Source organism: Carassius auratus, chromosome 9, assembly GCF_003368295.1.
Source record: "Carassius auratus strain Wakin chromosome 9, ASM336829v1, whole genome shotgun sequence".
In the NCBI taxonomy this organism is placed as follows: domain Eukaryota; kingdom Metazoa; phylum Chordata; class Actinopteri; order Cypriniformes; family Cyprinidae; genus Carassius; species Carassius auratus.
The window spans coordinates 30916290-30938350 of NC_039251.1; the positions used below are offsets into that span (position 1 = coordinate 30916290).

Sequence of the window (22061 nt, forward strand, 5' to 3'; positions counted from 1 at the left end):
CCGCAATGCAACTTTTGCCGGCTTATACCCCTGTTATACATATCATCTGGAGAAAGACAGGTTTTGTGTAACAGTGTGGGACAGCATTCCCAGTTGTCTGGCACACCAGCTTTGATCAATTTTAACAGCCCCTAAGAATGGTCAAGCAGAAAAGAGCAGGCTGTGGCAGTAAATATATCCAGCTACAGAAGCGAGGCCAGAGCAGGGCAACACTCAAAGTGGCAAATATTTCATTAGCGTGCCAAACAGCTCACTGGGTTTTATTTGTAGACTGAAGCTTTCACCTACAGAGATCTCATGGCTGCAATAATCAAACAGAGCATTTGGAAATTGAACTGGGTCGATCTAGTCTTTCCATGACATACGACTCGCATTTATACTGCAACGGTCTGGCTTAATTTTCATGTTAGTCCATCTGGAACAATGAACGATCCAAGATAACGTCCTGTTTTGAAGCAGAAAATCAGTGACTGAGTCTTGTAAGAAGCAAATGGAAAACTTCAACACATTTGTGAAAAAAAGTACTGTGTAGCATAGTTTATTATTACGGAATTGATACATTTAAATGAAGATACTTTAGTGTGAAATTAATGTAATGTTTTCAGACACTTAATTGCATGTTATCTGCAATTAAACTACAGTGTATTATATGCCTTCACATTACTAGCCATTTCTTAAATTAGAGTAGGCAGTAGGGACAAGCCAATACTCTATTCTGAAAGTAGTTTGAAATTTCTCTCAAGGAAATGAAATACAAAATGCATCCTAGAAGCGATTTATTCCTCTATTGCTTGCCTTTTATTCCTTTTGCAGAAATGTGTAACTGGTTTGTGCAGCTTGTGTTGGAATAACTTGTCCTTGGAATGAATCTTGAATTTGACAAATGGCAAATCAGCAGTGCAAGTCATGGCATACAGAACGTCCCTCTGTCCAATCCCAGCCGCTCTGTTCCTGCGTGGATCCGTCAGATGTGCAGACCAGACAGACATCTGTACCGCAGGCATCAGTCAGAGCACAGTGGGAGGGAAACGGTACCGTACAAACATCAACAAAAACACAACGAGTCATTCCAGATTTGTAAAATTTGAGTTTATTCAGCATGCTAAAATAACTTAACACATACATAGTCTGGTCCCTATGGGTTAGGGGAAATACTTTAGGCTTTTTAGACCACCATTTTTCAGCAGACGTTAAACATTACACAAGTCACCTAAAAAAATAATAAAGATTAATGCGAGATACTTCACATGGACAGCGTGAAGATCCTTTAACATGAAGGATCAACCTTTGCCGACTTGCATTAAAGTGGTGGAGGGGAACAGTGACAGATAGAACAGAACGCAGTATGCTGAGAATCTGATTTATGGCAGAAAAACATGGAGGAGAACAATGACTAGTGGAGGCTCATGGGTGAGTTGGCGGCTCTGAAGTAGATGTAACTCTGCTGGGGAAGCGCAGGCAGCTGGGTCAGTGCCGAGGGCCAGAGTCAAGAAGATCTTTTGCTTCATTGATCTTTGCTGCCAAATACGGGGATCCACCTGCAGGAGAAGCAGCAGTTTATATCAGTATGTTCCTGTTTTTTGTCTTCTTTCTCCTCTTACTTTTTTGAAAGTGTAAAGGGTGCATTTCTAAAATAGCATTATCCTTATTATTTCATCTAAATGTGACCACTTTATTCACTGGACATGCAGAGATTTTAAAAGTGAACAAAAACTGAAATGTTATTTTATCTTATGTGACCCTGGACCACGAGACCAGTCATAAGGGTCCATTTCTGGAAATTGAGATTCATAACTCATCTGAAAGCTAAATAAATAAGCTATCCATTGATGTTAGGATGGGACAATATTTGGCCCAGATACAACCATTTGAAAATCTGGAATCTGAGGGTGCAAAATAAAATCTACATATTGAGAAAATCGCCTTTAAAGTTGTCCAAATGAAGTTCTTAGCAATGCATATTCAAAAATTAAGTGTTAATATATTTATGGTATGGTAAAAATTACAAAATATCTTCATGGAACATGGTCTTTGCTTAATTGATAAGATTTATTATAGTTTTTTTTATTTTTTTGAAATAAGTATCCTATGCTCAACAAGGCTGCATTTATTTGCTTAAAAATACAGTAAATATTGTGATATGTTATTACAGTCTTAATCTTTTTTCTATTTGATTTTTTTTAAATGTAATTTATTCCAGTGATACAAAGCAGAATTTTTAGCATCATTTCTCTAGTCTTCAGTCACGTGATCCTTAAGAAATCATTCTCAAAAATTTCTAATTATTATCAATGTTGGAAATGCTTTTTAAGCTTAATACAGTGAAAGATGAGATGAATTTTTTTCAGGATCTTGGATGTACAGAACGTTCAAAAGCATTTTTTTAAAAAACTGAAATCTTTTGTAACATTATAATTGTCTTGACTGTAAATTTGAGCATTTTAATGCATCCTTAAAACAAAAAATACAAATTTTACCATAACACCATAACATTTGAACAGTAGTATGTTACACCCGCTGTCGCAATACAATCAATTCCCATCCTAAATTTTCATCCTCATTTAATATCCAAATTCAATCAGAAATGTCATTAAAGAAATCAAATGGGTCACAAACTGTTTCACACTGACTTTAAAGTCACTTTGAAATTAAAAGGAGCAACATAACTAATTTCCTTCCACAGGCTCAATTCTATCTTGATTTGTGCTGCCTGCACTCCAGCTCTACATGCACACACTTTGTAGCAAAGAAATCTCTTTGCCTCCAATCGCTGACTTCCAGCCCACGTCCATGCCTTATAATAGGCGTGTGGCTGGGAGGGGGTAAAAATGTGCTATAGCTGGCAGCGTGTGATGAGGCACACCTGGTGCCTGCTGCGCCTCATCATGCTGCTATAAATTTCCATTGCATCTTTGGTTCAGTGAAACACGTTCCACGAGTGCAAGCGTATGAGGCGCACTGGCGGTCCAGAACACAGTCACAAAGCCAGAGCAGACTTTACCTGACGACATCTAGACCCTTGCATCTGTACCAATCACTTTCTCCTCACTGCGTAATGAGCAATTTCAGTACATTTATTTACCTCTTACTTGCTTTGAAACATTTCGTAAAATAAAAATGCCAACCACTGTTTTCTTAAATGCCTACAAACTCTTCTATTTATTATTGTTTGCTGATGCAGCCAAACAGTGCACAATGTAGTGCAAAAGTTATATAGAGAGCATTCAACACATCAACAGTTTAATTAAACACATTTCTAATGCATCGATTTGCATGAAATTTTGCCATTAACTCAAGAAGTATACACAGATAAAAAATCACAATACATCCTGGTATGTCTTTTTCGCTTCACAAAATCCATATTATTGAAGGGAAGATGAACGGAGCCATACACCCAGAAATTCTTAAAGTGCCCCTATTATGGATTTTTTAAAATAACCTTTCATGCTCTGTTAACACAGCTTAAAAGTGAATGAAAACGTCCTGCAAAGTTTTAAATCTGAAAGTGCACAGTGTATAAAGTAATGGTCTCTCAAAAGAAAGCGGTGACTCTGAATCACTGAAATGAGTCGTTTTCAAATTGAATCCCAAGCCGTTTCATGTTGATGTCAACGTGAAACTTTAGCATATTGCCCGCCCACTTGTTGGTCTGAATAAACAATGCTAATTCAGTTTTCACCAGTAACGCTTTACATACATAGTATGTAGGTATATGACCCTGGACAACAAAACCAGTCTTAAGTCGCTGGGGTATATTTGTAGCAATAGCGGTAAAGCTTTCATTAGCCCGGTTTCAATAAATCAGACGCAGAAGTATAAATCAGCCTTAGGTTACGAATTTAACTTTTGTGCAAAATTTTAATATTGCATAAACATTCATGAATAAGCACCATTTCCATCCAAGGTTTTGAGAGCAAAATCGTCATTTCCTGATAAACTGCCACTAAATATAAATTTAATTAAAGTTTATTTGTATAGTGCTTTTTATGATATAAACCACTGCAAAGCAACTTTACAGAAAATTGATTTCTCCAATATTTAGTAGAAGCTTATCTGTGGTGACTGTCAGTTTATGTGCATATAATATCACTAAGAAAAGTAATTTTTTAAATATTATAAATTACTTGTGCCTCAGAGCGAGCAGATGAAACACAATAAATTCTGTCATTGTTTTCAGTAGTGAATGCCAGCTGTTTGAGAATGCAGTCGTGGGAGACCATTCTGGGAGGAAGTACAGAAATACTCTGACGACAGACTGTTTCTCCCACTGTTTATATATGATGTGTGTATATATGGTATTTATATATGGTGTGTGTATATATGGTATATATATATGGTATATATATATATATATATATATATATATATATATATATATATATATATATATATTAGTAAACAATCCCGATTTGCTATAGTTTAGCTTGTTTGCAAGTTAAATTAAATGTTATTTTATAACAATAATGATCGATTCTTGACATTTGGTCAAGTTTGACAGCTTAAACTGGTAATTGACTGTTGTACAGTGGTTCATGAAACCAAGGTCACATGGGGTCAGCCATGAACCAGAGAGTTAATGCTGAATGACTGATAGCTAAAGTAATAATAATGATCAGCTTGTTACTTGGTGACAGACACTGGCCTGTCTAAACATGACAGACTGATGTTCTTAATTCAGAAAACATCAACAATCGCTGACATATTGGTTTAACCATTAGTAAAACTCTCTTGTGGAGATGTAAGGGAAAAAGTTGAGAACAGACAGAAAGAAATAAGGGAAAAAATGACGACTGGTGTATTTCCCAGGAGACCATCAGCCAGAGAAAGGTCAGTGTCGTCACAGTGGTGTGTCCTGAATCTCACCAAAACATGCCACGATCACATGGAACCCAGTTAATATAAAATAAACAAGAAATAAAGTGATTAAATACATAAAAAAACACTGATTTCTGAAGATTGAAAAGCGAAAACTTAATCTATTTAAAAAAAAAAAAAAAAAAAACATACATAAAATAAATTTTATATGTTACTGACTTTGTGACCTGGACATGTTTTCGTGAGATTCAAGGAACAGTACTGTGGCAATGACGACCTTGCTTTGTTAAAGGAGTCATAGGATTTACACAGAGCTGTCCCTCTCCAGGATCCTGAAAGCATCCATTGTGTTCGTTTTCTCTCTCTCTCTCTCTCTCTCTCTCTCACTCACACACACACACAAACACAGTCCCTGCCTGCCCGCTTGCACAGGACTATCATGATAAGCAACAATAACAAATTGGAAAACACACAGGAGAATGAACAGGTAGCAGGGAGCAGGGCCTGAGCAGGCTGCTAATCTGTCTGTGTGTCAGAGAGGAAGTGGAGCTGTGTGCTCAAACACAGCCTGCAGTAATGCACTTAATTACACATTAGTTTTTCTGCCAATATAATTTTGCTCAGGACATTTCCTATAGACACTGCCAATGGACTTATTTCAGATGACAGAAATCTTGCAATTTTTCGTAATGACTCAATTAATAAAAGCAGTGTATATTCCAATCAATTAACTGAACCATCAAAACTATGATAAATAGTTTGTTTGCATCATAACATATTATTTTCCATTATTTTGTTTACAGCTTCACATTTTTTCATATTAAAATGTTTCAATACACTAAGAAATCTATGTATGGTTTATTATTTACTCAGAAACTGGTGGTCATTGATTACAATGACGTTGAATTAAACATGAAATAAAATAATTACAATAATACCTGTTTTACAGTATCCAAAAATTTGTAAGTAAACATTACTGTTCCTTACAGTTGTTGTATTGGTGCATATAATGTTCATGTGTATTAGGGGTATCGCGATATACCAGTATTTACGATAACCGTGATATTCAAAGCAACAATTATCGATATCGTGTTAATTTAGTATGTGAAAATATACCGGTATTAGCGATAATCACAACATTTAAAACACCACATGTAAAGACTCCAGCGGCAGTACCTGGTTGAGCTCCCAGGTGGCAGTATTGTGCCGTAACGCTGACATCTGTCAAACAAGAAGAAGACGCAGCTGGTCGAGAGAGCCGTGTTCATCGGAGCAAGTTGCCATTATTTTACTAGTCATAGAATGGGAAACGTTATATTAACCTGTTAACAGCAGTTTTCTGTGTTCATATATTGAAGTAAAGGGTGATTATTTTAATAAGTACCACATTTTCTTTACTCATCTTATTTTTGTATTTGCAATAAATACGGCCTGAGCGTAGTAATACTTTATTTATTTGTTCAAATCCATTAACAGTTACACAATTAAAACTGATCTTGAAAAACTGAGCAACCACATTGCTATATTAAACTAAAAATTTTAAGTTGGTCGCAGTGCCATGCACTTAATGCCTCGTCTGTGGTCATTCTTCAATAAGGTTCATTAGTTAATATTAGTTAACATATATAAATAACATAAATAATAATGAACAATAGTTACAAAGCATTTATTAATCTTATTTCAAGTTAACTTCAGCATTTACTTATGCATTATTAAAATCACAAGTTGTGATTGTAAACATTAATTCACTGTGAACTAACAGGAACGACTATTTTTATTAACATTAACAAAGATTAATAAATTGTGTAATAAATGTATTTTTCATTGTTCATTCATGCTAGTTAATACATTAATGTTAATAAATGACATCTTATTGTAAAGTGTTACCATTAATATTTATTCATCATACTGCTGACAGTATTTTCTCTCTTGTTATTTCATAAGAGCTTCAAAGAAGACGGAGAAAGCCAGAGTCTTGTGCCCTTCATTTATCAGTATCCTTATGTTCATTGGGTGAAAAAGAAAAACTCAAACAAAGAAAAAAATTATTGAACTGATACCCCCCCCCCCAAGGTTTCTATAGATATCGCAAAATATCGTGATCTTGAATTCTTATAGCACAATAACCGTGACATGTAAAAACGAATATCGTGACAGCCCTAATGTGTATAATTTGATTATTCTTCCTTCTTTTTTTTTTTTTCTTTTTTTAAACATGTATAATACATTTACGTGTACGTGTACATGCGTGTGCGTGCGTGTGTGTGTGTGTGTGAGACCCTGGACAACAAAACCAGTCTTAAGTCGCTGGGGTATATTTGTAGCAATAGCAAAAAAATCATTTTTTTTACACCTTCAGATTCCAGATTTTTAAATAGTTTTATCTCGGTCAAATATTGTCCGATCCTAATAAACCATACATCAATGGAAAGCTTATTTATTTATCAGCTTTCATATGATGTATAAATCTCAATTTCGGTCCCACTTTATATTAGGTGGCCTTAACTACTATGTATTTACGTAAAAAATAAGTACAATGTACTTATTGTGTTCATATTGTATTGTAAAACACTTTTGCTGCTATTGTGGTGGGATAGGGGTAAGGTTAGGGAGAGGGTTGGAGGTATGGATAAGTTTAAGGGTGGGTTAAGGTGTAAAGTATGGGTCAACAGTGTAATTATAAATGTAATTACAGAAATTAAATACAGATGTAATTACATGTAGTTTTTTATAAATATAAGTACAATGTAAAAACATGTATGTACACAATAAGTACATTGTACTACAATATTAATTAAAATGTAAGTACATAGTAGTTAAGGCCGCTTAATATAAAGTGGGTCCTCAATTTCAAAAAATTGACACTTAACACTGGTTTTGTGGTCCAGGGTCACATATATAATTTTAATTTGTACAATTAGCTCATGACACAAACCACACAAGTCACATGACAGACAATAGCCTGAAATTTGACTGATTTTTCTTTTTAGTTTCTGCTTTTATTCGGTTTCAGTTAGATGAGTTAAGACATGTATGACGGCTTCTCAATGTCCCCATTTGCTCATAGCAAGCTAACTAATGAAAGGCAATCTAACAATCATTCCATGCCATTACTCTGACCAGTCAAAGTTAATCATCTCATTACGGCCTAAAGAGTGGAGACCGGAGCGAACAGCGTCGATCCTCACGTCAATGTTAAACCTTGCCTTAGGGGCAAGACAAAGGGCTACAGGCAAGATGAACACAGAAATATAGAAAAGTGCTCAATCTCATCTGGGTCACAGAGTCTACTCTGACATGAAATGTGTTTGATGTCAAGGTGAGACATTAGGAGGCATGTGTATGTACAGACCTGTATTGATAACTCACCAGTCACTGGCTGCATCCCAAATCTCATACTTCCCTGCTATATAGTAGGCAGAAAAAGAGCAGTATGTCTGAATTCACAGAATTCATAAAACTACCGGTGAAAAGTACCAGGATGACTATTACAGAGAGCTTATAAAGTGTGCATTAAATGGATACTTTAGCATCCCATAAGCACACAACTGATGCTGGTTTGTCACATGACAGTGACGACATGATGAATATAATACATATTCACCATATGCATATTAAACACAACATGATTTTTAACAGCCGTGAGGTTTTTATTCAAAAGTGTGCGATTTTGGACACAGCCATTGAGTTTTGATAATTCAGAGGCTTTTACTGACAGTGTCTTGTGAATCAGAAATAAGACATTTTGAGACCATTGTTACTGAATGCCTGCATTGTTTCACTCGCATGTCAGATGCACGGTAAATAAAATGCTACATTGCATCATAAACAATCCTCTGTGTTGATAATGGCTCTCCTGCAGAACAGATGCTAGTGTCGCAGCATCCATCACCCTCCACAGTTCAGTTGCTAAGAGACGTCTTTGTTGACAATCCAACACCTGCGATGTTTAATGGATGCTTTGCCATTTCATTTCCTTATAGGAACATTTGGTAAGAGATATCAAAGAGGAATATCAAACATTCATAAAAGTATGACCACATTAGCAATACTTTGGCAAAATTGTGTGGACACAAAGGTTTATTGTCTGTTGTCAATAGCATAGTGATATATAGGCTTGTCATAATCATAAAGTTTGTGCTGAGGATAAAACAAATAACTGAGATTAACGATTTCATTCAATTTTGTTCGCTTACAGTGCAGTCTAACTTTTTTTTTCTTATACTATAAAATAGGCCTATAATTTCTTCAATGCTGTTAAAATGAATAACATTTATATAATGTAACATAACATAATCTTTTGTCCTCGTACGAAATTCCCATTTGTCAGGGATTTTCTACCGGATTTCATCCATGACAATTCTCCAAACTTTAAGCCTATCGATCATATTAAAAAAGGCTGAGTTTTTCAGTATGTTCTATCTCAATCTCTTTCAACAGGAAAGCTAACTGCACTCATCAAGCCATTTCATGGGGTCTTTCAGACATCAGCTGCTTCACTAGTCTAACAAACGCTATGGACGCTTGCACACCGTTATTAACGGCACTGTATTAAAGGATTTCTCAGCAGAGCTGGAGGATGGGACGAATCTGGCACACTTTCTCTGCAGGACGTCCTCCCTGCAGTCACGAGCCTTATCGCTCCACGACAGACAGAATCACAGAGACCATCGCTTATTTCACTGAGAGTATTAGTGGTCGAGAGGAGCAAACACACACACGCACACACACATCTATAAACAGCAGCTCGGAGCGCTGTGAGAAACGCACCTGAAAGAGGGTAAACCAGAGAAAGGCAAGGTGAGGCCATTAACCTTGAACAGAAAAAACAGGGCGAGTACAGTCACCAAGAAAAAATAAAGACGCCGGCTCACGGTGAGTAATAGGTGAAACCATGCTCTTAAAAAAAGAACATGGTAAAAAACAGACAGCGATTTATAAACTGTGTCGTACAGATCAGAGTGAACAAATCCTTATCAGATCTAAACACATTTTTACCTGGTGCATTATCTCTAATTTGTGATATACAATATTTATTATAACGGTTTACAATGATTCTGAATGTGATTTAAAGCTAACATAATATATATATATATATATATATATATATATATATATATAATGGATTTGGTAAAGTTATATATTTTTTTAAAAGAAAGAAATCTCTTATGCTATTTCTTTCATCAAAACAGTAATATTTGGAAATATTATTAGAGTTAAAATAAACGTTTGTATTTGAATATAATTTTAAATGTAAGTTACTCCTGTGATCTGTCTTCAGTGACACGAGATCCCTCAGAAATCATTCTAATATTCTGATTTGCTGCTCAAGAAATATTTTATTAGATTATTATTTTATTATACATATAAATATGTGCTGCCTATTATGTTTGTTGATAATATAAACATTTTAGTGTATTATTAAACAACAGCATTTGAAATAAATGTTATATTTAAATGTAAAAATGCAAACGTTTTAAGTGTAGAAGTGCATTCTGTCACTTATATCAATTTAAACCACCTTTCATGATTAAAAATACTAAAAAAAAAAAGATCCCCAAAATGTAAACAGTAGTATATAAATATTGCACTGATCATTTATTGTTTTCCTCATTTTAAGTCACTTTGGATTAAACTGCAACTGCTAAATAATAATAAACAGAAATAATATGACACATACACACACACACACACACACACACAACACACACATACATACATATATATATATATTTAATTCAAGTTTTCTAAAGGGTGTCATTAGTTTTACTTTCCTTTTTCATCTCATGACATGCATTAAGATTATTAATAGCGTCTCCTATTTAGTTGGTAAGACTGATTTATTCCTATGAATAATTGAAAACTATATACATATACATAACTATATACATACAACTATAAATACATTTAAAACTGATGCAAGATGATTAAAATTAAATGATTAATGATTAATTCATTCTGCATTGCATTTTTAAATCTGTTATTTCTATGTTTTTTTATTACTGGTGAATATGCAAATAATTCAATGTTATTGTTCCTTCAATGAAAGACAAATAGAAAACACGCTTTGTTATCTGCAGTATTTTTCAACTGTATTTAAATTCTGAACATCTTGAAACTACAGTACTGGCTGAAGCGATGGCTCACTTCATCATGTCCTGCTTTGTGTGGTTCTCATTTATGGTTTATATTACAGCAAGTCAGCATTTCAGGGATGTGAGCTCTCTTTAAAGAGTGTGTTATGACAAATGACAGATGCTGTTCAAATCAATAATGTAATCAACACCCGTCTCTGCCGCTGTCTGCTCAGACAATACACTGAGCTACGGCAGCATCTGGAGAGCTGAGTCAGAGAATTATTGATCAACTCACAGCCTTCCCAACATGACAGCCTGAACTACTGACCTTTATCTGGATGATTTAGGACCATGATCCTTCTGTGGGCTTCCCGTACCTTTGCCTTGCTGCTGGTCGGACTGCACACAACAAGAAAACAGATCATTTAGAAAAGGAGCACACCACCATCTAGTGGCCGCAGTGAGAAATGCAGGATGAATCTAATTACAGGCCTCCAGACTGATTCTTTAGCAATAGTCATCAACATGTGTGGTCTGTTTCTAACACTGCACAAATAAACTGGAAATACTAAATCTGGACATCCCCTGAAAATCCCCAATTCAGTGGGCAAAACAGGCAGCAGACCTAGAAAAAAAAAGGGGGGAATTTGTGCTTAGGAACATTTTTAATTTGTCTGTCAAATGGATAAAGACAAGCATTTGACAAAACAACAAAAAGGAACTGATTTTTTTTTTTTTTTAAATGCAATGTAAAATGTATATCAAAATTATTTATTAGTTTACTATTTGATTGCTTTATTTATATAAATTAAATGAAACTATAAATTACTTTAATAACCATTTTAAATGTCATTATTTAATGTAAAAATGACTCATTTAAAATGTTCAATTAAATGAAACGCTTTAAGTCAATACATTTATCAATGTAAAAAGTGACTTAAATTTTTATGTTTGAATAATAAAATTGGTGACTTATTTCTTATTTTTAAAAGTCTCTTCCTAGTCTTTTTCATATGTCCACATTGACACGTAAAATTAATTTCAATGAATTATTAAACCGATTGTTTTTTAAAGAGTTTGTTTTTCTGGTGTTGCTTTATATAATATAATATAATATAATATAATATAATATAATATAATATAATATAATATAATATAATATAATATAATATAATATAATATAATATAATATAATATAATATAATATAATATAATATAATATAATATAATATAATATAATATAATATAATATAATATAATATAATATTCTTTTTATCTATCCCCTTAAAGAGTTTAATTTACCACAAGTGTAGAGAGATCAAGGTATATTAAAGCAAACAGTAACATTACTGAGGCCAGTTATTTCAGCTGTGAGTGACAGACACCAAAGTAAATCTAAAGACAGATGAGAAGAGAATAACAAAAACTATTAACCTGAATCAGTACCATTTTATGAGCCTGAATATGGTCGACAATGATTACATCCAAGAAACATCATTTACAGTCTGGTTCAGCTTTATGAAAACATTAGTCCAGTTTGACTGACAACACAAAGAAACGAGGCGCTCGGCTTCGCCACACAGGACGTGATGCTTGCGAGGTGTGAGTCACACCTGGTGTGGGACCCTGTGAACTTCTGTTGAAGTAAGGGAAATTTTAGAGGAGGAGGGTGGTCCACCGAAAAAGGAGATTACAATGTTAGAGACACAGCTGAGACTTTTTCCCATTAGACAAATTAGGATCAAAGCCGTGACGACATGAGATGACGACCGGCTTCAAACCAAAAGAATTGCCCCCGGACTTAACCGCATGCTCTTCTGGGAAGTGCAGTGTGTATATACTGTAAAACACCTTTGTTTTCTTCCATGACAACTCATAATGAGAGAATTCAGTAAGAGGAATTGCAGTGATTTAGGCTTTGTTTAGCCCACAATTACCTGATCCCGAGAACAAGGCTGGCTTCCCGTCTGGTCATCTTCTGCTCAAATCCACCTTTGTAATATGCAGAAAATGACTAGGAAAGAAGAGAACAATTTTGAAAACATGATCCAAATTCCATGTTAAGCTCGATCAACTGCATATCTGTGGCTTATTGTTGATTACCAGGGGGGAAACAGTGCCTTTTTCAGTTTTAAACCGTTAGAATGGATATACACAGGGTCAGGCAGTAAACGTTAACATATACACTGCTCTCAAAGAGTCAAAAGTCTTCAACCCTGTTGGCTTTAAACTGGGATGATTGAATCACTTGTACCCAATCTTTCAATTGGGTGGTCACGATGCACACAATGAGACATGACAGAAGTATCTGTGCAGCAGACATTACACTGCCAATCTGTAATCAGAAGTTTATTCACCCAGAAAACTGATCCCAGCTGGAAACGATTTTACAGCTCAAATTATAAACAGGGTTTAACTGAATAATTCCTCTAAGTGCTTTAATAAAAATATAAGCTTCACATTTCTAGCATTTTTGGGGTTAACAGGGTTTCCACTGGTTTTATGAAGGTGAATTTCCCAGGTTAAGGGAACACAATGCATCAGAATGTTCTCTGTATGTAAATGTCTTATTTTTAAGCTTTTTTGATATTTCAACTGGAAAATGACAAAAATGCTGAGGGCAAATTAAGACATTTTTAGTCCTACAGGAAAAAGAGGGACGAGTCAAAATACATTTCTGTAGAAATCAACATGAATTTGCAGAGTATTGTACTGAACCCATAACATTCCTTCAACCAGATGATCACTGATGTACACAATAACATGTAGAATCTCAATACTGATGGCAAACAGGTTGCTTTGGATCAGATAAAAGCCTCAAGATCAGCACTTTCACCTCATTATGTGAAAATAGAGACCATAGGGATTTGAGATGATTGACCCCATAATTATCCAAATTCTCAAACTAAACACGTGCTCATGCTGGAATCACCATAATCGCAAGATTGACTGACTTGTAAAAAGTGTTCACATCCTTGTTGAACCCGTAATTCCAATTTGTAAAATCAGAAACTTTTATGAATATTTATTCACATTTGCATTATTTGCTATATTGCAGTTTTGTCTTTTGATTACTCAAAATTACGTCATATTATTTAGCTGCTATTAGACGCACACAATCCCAAGTCTGAGGACATGTACAGATCTGAGTACAACATGGTTTGAATCAGTGTTTGGGGGTAATGCATCACAAGTAACGTCTTACGTAATCAGATTTTTTTTCTTCAATAAACTAGTCAAGTAATGCATTACTTTTTAATTTACAAGAGAATATTGGAGTTACTTTTTCAAAAAAGTAACACCAGTTACTTTGTTTACCATTTAAGTCTCCTGTCCACATATTTGGAAAAATCGGATGTGTGTGCTACGTGAACATGATGTAGTGCATACTAAATGTGAATGTGCATTAATTCATCCCACTCACACACACAAAAAAATAAAGATGAATAAATGTTTTTTTTAGTGCTGAAGAGTTCTACTCTACAGACATGAATTTACTTTTCATTCAGGTTTATGCACTACACATTTTGGTGTGAAAGGGCTTTTACATTTGCTATAAATAGAACTTATATAAAAAAAATAATCAAGTAAACTGTAAATCAAATAAACTGCTCATATTTAAAAAATAACGCAAAAGTAATGTAACGCATTACTTTCCATAAAAAGTAACTTAAGTAAGGTAATTAGTTACTTTTTTAGGGTGTAACGCAATACTGTAATGCATTACTTTTAAAAGTAACTTTCCCCAACACTGGTGGGAATGAACCATAAGGACCCAAGACTGGGTTTAAAGAAAGTCAGAAAGTTTCATAAAGTGTTTTTTGAGGAAATTTTAAGATGCTGAGATTTTGTTACAGTACAGACCTCACAAGAGCCATGTTTACGTTGCCATTTGCTTCAAAAATGTTCCACTTTGGGACTTTTCCATATACTGTACAGTTCAACAAGTTCACACATACAGTATTTTCAGCACATACTAAAGATTTAAAGAAACGGTTCACCCCAAAAATTTTATTCTTTATTTTAACTCTTAAAACATTATTTGCTTATTTTCATTCTAAGCCCATATGCTGTTGTTTTTAGAAGACTTCTGAAGAATTGTTAAACAGCTGAAGCACTGAATAAGCTAACAACAACAGGGCTACAAAAATATCTCATTGATACATCATAAATGTATGACTTGGTTTATTACATGACTTGCTTATTATATTTCTTCTTGAACCAGTATGACAACATGGGGTATAACGCACAATTTATGGACTACCTTTAAGCTTCTATGATTTTTTTTTTTTTTTTTTACATTCCAGATTACTATAAACTGTGGTGGCATAAGCAAGAGATTTTTTTAACAATTCTACAGAAATGTATTTTTTGTGATGTCACACACTTCTGTGTTCCACGGCAACTGGAAAACATGAGGGTGAATAAACAATGACAGAATTCTCATAGTTGTTTGCGGAACTATCCCTTTAATTAAAGTTCCATAACAGATTAACATCGGTCTGTGGCTCCTTCAGAAATCGTACATACTACCGGATTTCGGTCAGAGTTCACGACTGAGCAAAAACATATGTACGTTCAGAGGGCGAGAGAGAGGCCACAATGTTCAGTCCGATCTCAGCCCACGACAGGACACTTAATCACACTCATCCATTATGTGATTCACAGAATGATGAAATCGCTGGATTAATAACTCTAATATTGATCTATTACAAGTGTGCTATGTCGCGAACCCGGTTTAGGAAAAAGCCGCTGAGATCTGAGAAGTTTCAGAGTGCACACAGGTGGACCGGTTGAGTCAAAGCGCTGGAACCCAGCCCCGACCACACAACCCTGGAGATTAAGAAGAACCTGGCCAAATCAGCATTACAAACTCCATCAAAAGCCAGAAGCACAGCGTGAATTACAGCAGCGGCCAGTAAGATGTGATGAATCAGTCCATCGCCCTACAGCAGGAGGCTTAACATGCCAACATCGCACGCAGGCAAGTGCCTCAAGATGTGGAAATGAACATGGAAAAATCCAAGTTTCATTCCCACATATCATCGCTTTCTGAAATGGAAGCTGTGTTTAAAAATGAATGTTGTGTTGGAACTTTTCACAGTGGGGATATTGATTCATTGGATGTTAGAAAACATTCACGCAGCATTTGCTTGTGTATAATCTCAGAAAAAAGGTACAAAAGCACTGCTTTCGCCAAATGGCAGCGGTGAACACAGCCGTATTCTGCTCAACTTTGGTGGATAAGGAAGTCAGACAAGACAAGCCATTTATGTAGAGCTCCGTATCTGCACCAGCAGTCAGACGCATCAGGACTAGGGCTGTACGATATTGGGAAAAAATTACACTGCGATATTTTATTTTTCTGCTATATATATTGCGATATGAAATCTAATCAAATTGTTTCTTACAAACAAAAATGGGGTGAGCACACTTACATTCTCATTTTAAATGATTTAAACTTCGACAACATCGTGTCAATTGATTAATATGCGCGAGGGAGAGAGAGCAAGACGGCGCTCGTGTTGTTTGAAGATGGTGAGCGTGCGGCCAGTGCTCTCTCTCTCTCGCGCACTCTCTGTGTCTCTCTCTCTCTCTCTCTCTCTCGCGTGCGCTCTCTCTCTCTCTGCCCTGTTAAACTCACAGCACTTAAAATTTTAAAACTGCTGTGCAGTTAATATGCGAATCACATTGGTCAATTGCCGTACAGTTAATGAATAACGGATCAACTACGACAGCCTACATCGCACATCCTGCGATGTGACTATCGTGGATTCGTACATCGCGATATCGATGCTTAAACGACACATCGTGCAGCCCTAATCAGGACCCTCGCAACACTTCTCTGAGAGGCCCCTGATTGTGTCTGTTGTACTTACATCTCATTAGCTGCTGTTTCAATTCCTTAGGACTGAGGAAGGCAACAGTCTACAATGATGGATTTGCTGGAGAAGCACTTATAAAATAGAGTGTTTGATGTCTATAAAAAGTACTAACATTTACAATTATTGAACCAATATATAACATTTGTTGCTAAATAAGGTACAGAGAAAAATGGTTTGTTCATTTCTGAAACTTACCGTGGAGGGGACCTTCTTAGCAGCTTCTGTAATCACCTGACTCAGAGGCCTCCATAAGTGGAATGCATATCGACCTAAAAGCAAATGTAATAAAGGGAAACATGCATTGATGGGTTGAAAAGTGTGCCACTTGATCAGACCATTTACAGAGTTCATTTCCAGGGTTAACAGAGTTGGTTTAAGGGTGAAACCAAGGACAAAACCACATTTTAGTCTTATTCAATATGTGTTAAAGGTGAGGTCGCCTTTCAACTTCCCTTGGTATTTATTTGGTCAGGGTGCGGGTGAACTGCCAGCGGTTGTGGTTCGACTGTGAAGCAACACACTGCAAGTCAGCAGCACTCAACTAAATGAACATATAATGCTTTCGAACATCCAGCATTTAATAAAGAAGCTGTGAAAAGCCATCGAGCTGCTCATTTAACCCAACCAAACAGTAGGTGAAGAACACATGAAATCATTGGGAACGTTTTGGGAATTTCATTTCATCAAACTCTAAGAAGCACATTTGTTGAGAGGAAAAAGTTATTTTGCTTTTCAGCAAAAAAAGTGTTTGAGGCTCCCTCCGCTGTAATCCAAAGCCCTGCCTCTGAGCGGAGCAGACCACACACCACCTCAGCTTTTGGCAGGAGCGCTGCCCCCTCGATGTACTGAAATGGGAATCAGCCCCCTTCCTCAAAGCGACCACAAGTGCTATTCCATCCTGACCTCACACAGCTATGGGTGGAAGACTTGGAGACTAACAATGATTAGCTACCACGCAGGAGTAGGGAGGACGGCAGAGACACCTGCCAGAAAATAATCAAACGTAAACAGGCCGATGACGAAGTCACTTAAATTGTTTGGCCACAAGCAGGTCGTTTAAAAGTCGCTTTGATTCCTTTAATGCTAGAGGCCGCGTTGACCTCATTAACCAGGCTGAGCTTCATCTGGGGGCTTGAACAAACACTCACAGTAAGTGTGGCTTAACCATCACCATCGCCATCATCTCCAGTGATTTCCAATCCTTTAGAATCACATCATAAATATTTGTGGGCAGCTTTAACGTACGGAAAGTTTAGCTAAATATTTTAAGAAGACAAGGGAGAATTTTTTTTATTACATTATACAATGGCTACTCTATCCCACTGTGAACCGCAACATGAGGGATTTTAGCTTACAAACATCCTGCCTAGAAACATAGTCTTCGCCAGAACGCAAACACGAAAGCTTCGCCAACACTGTGTTCCAAGAGCGCTGATATCTAGCTCAACAGACTTTTCACTTTACTTGTCTGTGTTTGTGCTTTCTAGACAGACCGACAGTCTGTTAATTAGTGACGGAGAGCTGTCACTGATTCATTTAAGCACATTCATTCATCCGGGATTGAAACAAGTCAAACAAGTCTTAATGAGTGAATTATTGAATCATTCCCTCAACTGATTTGCTCTAGCACATCTATTCATTTAGGGCTGAAGTAACTGATGAGTGTTTTCATGAGTGTGTTACTGAATCATGTACTAAATGGATTTGTTCAAACACACTGATACATTCAGGATCAAAAAAGATGCCTGGGTCATATTCTCTAATAGTTTTGTATATTACTTAATATTTGCACACACAGGATATCAGAGAACTTCTCATGAAAAATACATTTTCTAATTCATAACATGCAAATATGCACATGGATTTGTTCGATTACTCGATTTACTTGGGCGGCAGTGGCTCAGTGGTTTATGTAGGTTGTCTACAAACAGGAAGGTTGGTGGTTCAATCCCCGGCTCCACCTGACCAAGTGTCGAAGTGTCCTTGAGCAAGACACCTAACCCCAGCTGCTCCCGACGAGCTGGATGATGCCTTGAAACCTGTAAAGCGCTTTGGATGGCCATGGGGTCTGTTGAAAGTGCTATATAAATGCAGTCCATTTACTCACAACCATGTCATCAATTATTTTAATCTCTTTATTCAGTCGAAAATAAATTAAGATTTTTGAGGAAAACATAGTGGACTTCAATGGTGCTCAATGTGCTGAACGCCAAACTGCAGTTTCAATGCAGCTTCAAAGGGCTCTACACAATCCCAGGAATCAAGGAATAAGGGTCTTATCTGGCGAAACGATCAGTCATCGGCCTAAATTTCTTTTTGACAGAAGAAAGAAAGTTATAAACATCTTGTATGACATGGGTGTGAGGAAATTATCCGATTTTTTATTTATTCTGGAAGTGAACTAATCCTTTAACCTTTGCTCGATCTAATGTTAATGAATTTAGAATACTCAACATGAGTGACCATGTGCCTGAGGTTAATATTTTTCCTTTATAACCTTTAATTACTTTCGGTAGCAAACATACACCACTTTCTAAAAGATCCTCAAGCAACGCTATCCTCAAAACCAGTTCAATAAACACCTTTTATACACAGACCCAGACTCCAGAACTCTCTTTAGCCAGCCCTAACCATAACTGAGTTTTTACACTGAGAAACCTTGCAGCTCGTGTTTATTAACACATTTTTTTCTTACTGTATTACTGGAATGTGATGACAATGTGAGTTATTGAATCATTAGGCTTGTTTGAGATGAGCAAAATCTGCGCAGATCCGATCACCGGTGATCATTGCGAGATGCTTGCCTGTTAGAAAAGTGTCCAAGGACATGTCAACTGATACATTTCTCTTTACAACAAAGAATTCTAATTAAGAGAAAAATCTAATAAAATAAAAACTTCACTAGGTGTGTTTTGTTTTTGTTTAGTTTGCATGTAAATATAAATAAATAAATGGGTAATCTAATTCTTAGAATAATTTTCACTTTATTCTATAGTATGTTTGGGTGAATTAATAAATCAATCCATGAAATATATACATGCACACAAACATATCTAAATGGACTGTTTAGTCATTATGCCTCATTTTTGTGTGGTTTCATCTGACAAGTGTCGGAGTCTGGCTTAAAACAAGGGAATCAATTCTGAAGAATGCTTGCTACAAAACAGAGCTGCATAGGGTCTCATTCATGAAACACGAGCAGAACGAATTTGTGTGTAAATCGCGTGTAAAGTGGTTCTGGCATAAATTTTCGGATTCATGAAAACGTTCGTATTTTCCAAACGTTAGTTAGTATGAAATAAATCTACACCTGCTCCCAGCCACGCGTAAATAGTGCGTTTAACGTCTGAACGTTTTGCTCATTAATACGGCTGCATTTTAATTCATAATCGGGTACATATTTACACAGCATTTTGAAAAAAATATTATATATAGCAATTACATACGGTTTTTCTTTTCACTTCTGGGACTGTTCGATTAACAGATGAAATTCCATTAACAAGCCACAAGGCACAAGGCACATCTCAAACAAGCCTATTGCTTCACTGATTCATTCAGGATCCAAACAAGTGACTGTCTTAATGAGTGAGTAACTGAATCATTTACTCAACTGATTTGATTAAGCACATTTTGGAACTCAAAAGTACATGAAATTGAGTTTGCATAGCAAAAGGCTTGTATGCTTTGCCTCTAAAGACTATTGCAATTTGCTGAGGCTAACACTACTGTGTGCCACAACATGACAATATCATGTTATATAACTTAGATGCATAATTTGTCATATGGCTAATTCTAATCAACAGCTTGAAATTGCTTATCACAGTCAAACCATGCAAGAAAAAAATACAAGCAATCCAGTCTCCCCTGGAGTAATCTGAGGTTGAGCACTACCTCAAAAGCACAATGGTGATCAATCTTCAGTTTGAAGCGGTAACCTTTGGTTCTCAGCCCAGATCTCTAACCACTAGACTAGGCCATACCCCACATATTATAGAAATGCATGTAACATCTGCATGTGACTATGTAACACGAGTTTTAATGACACACAGATCTCCAAATGGATGCGTACACAGCGGTCCAAAGCAGATGTGCTCACCTGCAAACCCTGCCGCTGCAACTCCCAGCCCCACTGCCATCAGACAGCCACCCTGAAACACACACAAACATCACATCACTTCGATAATTAATAACAAACACAACTCAAACACTGGCAGAGAAGGATTTTAAACATAAGATGAAACACACAAGGTTCTCCCATAGAAGATCATCAAAGATTTAAAAACCAGACTAGACTTCCACTGGAAATTTAAGATTCTTCCTAGAGCTTTTTTGTTAATTTGTTAAGATTCCAAATTCCAAAAATTCCATATAGATTTCCACTGACTGATAAATCATTGCACTGTATGATTCATGAATTAATGCTTCCGTGTCATACAGTTCAGATTTAAAGCCCTCTAACATTTAAGATGTTCTATCTATCTATCTATCTTCTCAGACAATACCCCAAAATTTATAAAAACACCCAGAATGCCCCAGCTATTTATGTTACTTCAAAAAGCATAGCAAAGACCTAGAATGCACCAGAAACCACCAGGAACACCTTTATAGAGACCATTTGTATCCATAAGGTGCATATAAAATTTTGACTTTCAAATAAGGCTTTGACAAACAAGATTGACAAATGACTAACGTTATACTTATTAAATCAACTTGTATGTTATGTATAGCTTTTGGTGGGCCATAAAGTGTTAATTTCCCGTCACAACACTTACATAATCATTATTGGGTCATTTTTGTTAATGCATCAGTTAAACATTCATTAGATGTTGAATTGTTACAACATCTCTGGTTAAAAAAAAAAAAAAAAAAGAAACAAAAAAGGTAAAAGTCTTCAGATAAATGCTTTGAGTTTCAGATGTGAGCAGCAAGGTCAATGTGAGCACACACAGATGCAACTCTCATGACACTAGCTCAGTCATTTCACAGTAAAACAGTGTATGTGCTCCGGACTCTCCAGCGCGAAATTTACTCACAAGGCGTTTGTCAATATCTGTCTCACTCTGCCCGGTGGATCTCGGTGTATATTCAGCATTTCTCATGAAGTCCCCCTCCATCACTACACCACTGGAGCTCGCCATGCTGAAGATGATGACAGACCATACATCTACGGAGACACCAGAGGGACAAACTTCGCGCTGCTACGGGGTCTCGCGATTCCAAAACAGAGCAACGCGTTTTCATACCTCACAGATTCGTGTGCCCCAAACCTCCAAAAACAAACTGT

At 36.1% G+C, this 22061-nt stretch overlaps 1 protein-coding gene across 2 annotated transcripts; it reads right to left on the minus strand.

The window, feature by feature from the left end:
• Positions 1-1063: 1063 nt before the first annotated feature.
• LOC113109025 (dnaJ homolog subfamily C member 15) lies at positions 1064-22059 on the minus strand. 2 transcript variants are annotated; one of them, XM_026272500.1, is made up of 6 exons: positions 21811-22059; positions 20874-20925; positions 16973-17046; positions 12830-12906; positions 11221-11291; positions 1064-1538 (listed from the first exon to the last, which is right to left on the minus strand). In XM_026272500.1, the coding sequence occupies exons 1-6, from the start codon at positions 21913-21915 to the stop codon at positions 1468-1470; spliced, it is 450 nt and encodes a 149-aa protein (XP_026128285.1). In that variant the 5' UTR covers positions 21916-22059; the 3' UTR covers positions 1064-1467. The 2 variants fall into 2 exon arrangements, with proteins under 2 accessions (XP_026128285.1, XP_026128286.1); XM_026272501.1 differs by lacking the exon at positions 1064-1538 and adding an exon at positions 9222-9629.
• Positions 22060-22061: the final 2 nt, after the last annotated feature.

Excerpts from the sequence above, each read along its gene's own strand:
- LOC113109025 (XM_026272500.1), bottom strand. The coding sequence starts at position 21,915 with ATGGCGAGCTCCAGTGGTGTAGTGATGGAGGGGGACTTCATGAGAAAT. Across the intron at positions 17,047-20,873 it reads TGCAGCGGCAGGGTTTGCAG|GTCGATATGCATTCCACTTA; the intron begins GTGAGCACATCT and ends ATTTGCTTTTAG. Across the intron at positions 1,539-11,220 it reads CCTAAATCATCCAGATAAAG|GTGGATCCCCGTATTTGGCA; the intron begins GTCAGTAGTTCA and ends CTTCTCCTGCAG.